A 3941-nucleotide genomic window follows, 5' to 3' on the forward strand; every position below is an offset into this window, starting at 1 on the left:
GCACTTAGTGCATTTTTTACTTTTGTAATTTTCATTTCATCTGGATTCAATTCTAAGTCTCAGAAATGTAAGATCCTGCCAGGATGGAAAGCCCAGTGCCCTTATTGAATATAGAGGTTCCGGCAGCTTTTTTCCTGCTTTATAGTTCTGCTGTTACGTCACTTCATGTCACCATGAGGCAATGGTGACATCAAGTGACGTAACAGCAGATGAGAATCACTCTCCAAGGCAAGATGCACTTGACACTCATCAGTGCTTACGCCCCTACCATGACCTACACTCTGGAGCAGAAAGAGTTGTTTTATCAGAACCTCACCAACGTGCTACGGTCAGTTTCTAGAGAAGACAATCTGCTGATACTTGGGGACTTCAATGCCCGTGTAGGAAGAGATGCCCAGTCTTGGCCAGATGTCATCGGGCCTCATGACATCGGTCATGAGATTTTATGAGAACACTTTAAATACGGCCAACTGCTACTCGCCTTCTGTACAGAACAGGACCTCACCATTACCAACACCCTGTACCAACTGCCCGACATCCCTAAGGCTATCCGGATGCACTCAAGATACTAACACTAGTACCTGATTGACTATGTAATCACATAGGAGCAGTGACATCCAGCTTCCCCTCCATTTTCAACATCACGCTGTAAATAATGTACATTTATTTATTTCTTCCTTAATTCATTGTGTTTATAATATTTCGATGTATTGAGAAATGGTATTATTATTTTCATATTATTGTTCTTTTTATGTTTATATGTGATATGTTTGTACATCGTCACTCTTTGTTGAAAGTGAAATAAACGAAACATCTTAACTTTAGATACAATAAATGTTCGCATCACGAAGGCAATGGGAGGAGCTGACTGCCAGACAGGCCACTTGCTGTTGAGGTGCAGCCTGTCCTTTTCCATCGCCAGCAGGCACAAACGCCAGAAAGCTAATGCTAAGAAGAAACTGGACGTCTAGAAACTCAACGAATCAAAAACAAAAGAGGCCCTCATCGCCAACTTTACAAATCAGCTTAAACATCTACCAGCAGAGGGAAACTATGAGAAGGCCTAGGCCAGCTTCCAGGATGCAGTGTACGACTCTGCCAGACTTACCCTTGGCAACACAAAACGGAAACACCAAGACTGGTTTGACAACAACAAGGAGATCACAGACTGGCTCAACTACAAAGACTCCGAAGCTAAGCACCACCGCCTCAAGAACATCAGAGGAAATGTGCAGACTGAGCTGCTACAGTTGAAAGAAAAGTGGTCGGAAAACAAAGCTTCAGAACTACAACAGTATGCAGACGATCACAACTCCAAGAAATTATTTGCCGCCCTGAAAGACGTGTATGGCCCCCAAAGAGCCCCAATGGCACCTGTGCCTATAACATCTGCCAACGGAACCCTGCTTACTGAGAAGAGCGACATCATACAGCACTGGAATGAACACTTCAGTCAGTTGCTAAACAGACCTTTCCAGATCGACAAGCAGGCCAGCCAAGACACGCCACAGCGCCCGCTCCTGGTGTCGCTTGATGACTCCCCCCCCCCCCCCCCCGAACACCTGGCAGAAACCAAGAAGTCCATCAAGCAACTACAGGTGGGGGAAGCACCAGGTCCTGTAGGAATACCCTCAGAAATCTTCAACGAGGGAGGTGAAGCAATTGCAATCAAGCTGACTGAGCTGATACAACAATTCTGGAAGGAAGGGTCAATGCCGCAGGACTTTAAGGAAGCCAATATCGTGCATCTATATAAGAACAAGGGAGACAGAGCTTCATGTGAGAACCGCCGAGACATTTCATTGCTGAGCATCGCAGGAAAGATCATGATCCGTGTTGTTGTGAACTGCATCACCCCCCCCCCCCCTTTGTTGGACAACGGGGTCTCTGAGATCTAGTGTGGATTTAGGACCAACAAGGGGACAATAGACATGGTCTTTGCAGTACGACAGCTCCAAGAAAAGTGCCGAAAACAAAACCAAAACCTCTACATCCTCTTCGTGGACCTGAAGAAGACTTTTGACACTGTCAGCCGAGAGGGCCTGTGGGCTATCTTGTCCAAGTTAGGCTGCCCACCACAGCTCGTTAGGATTACCCCGTCATTTCATGATGGCGTGATTGCTCGAATTGCGAAAAACAGAGATGCTTCTGCCCCATTCCCGGTCCCCAATGGCGTGAAGCAAGGGTGTGTGGCGACTCCCACACTCTTCTCATGTTTGCTACCATGCTTCGTCCTGTCTGAGTCTGATGCTGGTGTCACTATTCACTACAGATGTCCGATTCTTCCTGAAGTCCTGAAGTCCCTTCTGAGAGACTTCCTGTTTGCAGACGATTGTGCGTTTGCAGCATTGAATGAACAAGACCTGCAAGAACTTGCCACTTGTCTCGCAGAAGCAGATAAAGCCTTCGGACTAACCATTAGCCTGCGAAAAACAGAAGTGATGGTTCAGCCTGCACCTGGATCTGCACCTGGCACACCTCCTCAGTCTCAGATTGAAATTGAGGGAACTACACTGAGCAACGTGGAGAGCTTTACATATCTGGGAAGTTGCCTGTCTTCAAACTGCAGCATGGACGAAGAAGTTTCCAAGAGGCTTGCAAAGCCTGCAGACACTTGTGTGAGGTGAACGAGGCTTCAGACTTCCCCCATACTAGTATACACGACAATTGCCATTACCCCTCTGATCTATGGCAGTGAGGCGTGGATGCTGTATAGGAAGCAAATCCGCGTATTAAACCAGATCCACCTCCGCCGTTTGCGAGGAATCATGGGAATTTCCTGGGAGGACAGAGTCTCTAACACTGAGGTGCTTCGCAGAGCCGAAATGTCTGGAATCGAAGTCCTCATCATGAAAGCCCAGCTCCGATAGGTCGGACATGTAGTCCGAATGGACCACGAATGATACCAAAGATGACCTTCTTGGGTTGCTGTGAGCTGGCTTCTGGAGCAAGATACCTTGGAAGGCCACTGAAGCGATACTAAGACAGCCTGAAAACTTCCCCAGAGGCCTGCGGCATTTTAGCCCTAACTAGGCTGGGAATCGCTTGCCTCCCATTGCAGCGCCTGGCGTCCAGCTGTCTGGTTGGACTGCCTGGACCAGAAGCGACATGCAGTTTTTCATGTTATCTCTAGCTCTGGTCCGCGTTTTGACCCCAAGATAAAGGTAAATGCTATCTATTTCGTAAGTTCGGGTAGTCAAGTTGATATTGCGATCACCTTATCTAAAGGGGTTTGTCCGTTATTGCGTTGCCGTGTTGTCATTCAAATTCATTTTCGAACAAGGAAATCTAAATTCACATCAATCTAATCGAAAACGTTGTCATTAATTTTTTTTTCTTTTAAATGTTGTCATTAGATTTAGATTTGCTACTTAATTGCTATGAAAATGAAATGAACTTATTCCAAACTGGAATTCTAACTTGTGAATTTGAATGATCGAGTCTATCGAGAAGGCGCTCACTCGCATTCCAAGTGATATGAATACTCTCGACTGGCATTCCGACTTGAATAATGTAAATGTCAAATACTTTTGTTTGAGTGAAGTACGAAATTGCATGATCAAAAACAAAGAATGAATGTTTGACTGACAATCTTCATAGCGTTGTTTTTTTTTTTCTTTGCGCGCGCGAGCGATGTTAATAACCCGATTATCAAATTGAAGAACATAAGTACGAAAATGACTACAAAGGCCTATATCAGTGTGGTACAGTCCTGTTATTCGATTACATATCTGCTGGTATTGTTAACAGTCATTTTGAACTCTCCTAAACCTTTCCTGTTCCTTGAACACTCGATACTTCACATGGCCGTTCCCTTATCTTATCAGGAAAAAAAATAATCATGATAATGTCCGACTTCCGCCTTTTAGAAAAGAAAATGATAATCTCAATGCCAGAGAGTGGGAGTGATGAATATGATCAGCTTGGAACATCTTTTTTCG

The 3941-nt window shown here is 45.2% G+C and overlaps 1 protein-coding gene across 1 annotated transcript; it reads left to right on the forward strand.

Annotated features, from left to right (window-relative positions):
- The first annotated feature begins 233 nt into the window (after nt 1-233).
- LOC140231054 (uncharacterized) lies at nt 234-1898 on the forward strand. The gene is made up of 2 exons (XM_072311209.1): nt 234-432; nt 1138-1898. The coding sequence occupies exons 1-2, from the start codon at nt 234-236 to the stop codon at nt 1896-1898; spliced, it is 960 nt and encodes a 319-aa protein (XP_072167310.1).
- Nucleotides 1899-3941: the final 2043 nt, after the last annotated feature.

This window comes from Diadema setosum, chromosome 7 (assembly GCF_964275005.1).
Source record: "Diadema setosum chromosome 7, eeDiaSeto1, whole genome shotgun sequence".
Lineage (NCBI taxonomy): Eukaryota > Metazoa > Echinodermata > Echinoidea > Diadematoida > Diadematidae > Diadema > Diadema setosum.

What these genes read in the sequence shown, in the direction of transcription:
- LOC140231054 (XM_072311209.1), top strand. Translation starts at nt 234, where the DNA reads ATGCACTTGACACTCATCAGTGCTTACGCCCCTACCATGACCTACACT. An exon ending in CATCGGGCCTCATGACATCG is followed by an intron (nt 433 to 1,137) that starts GTCATGAGATTT and finishes GGAAACACCAAG; the next exon opens with ACTGGTTTGACAACAACAAG.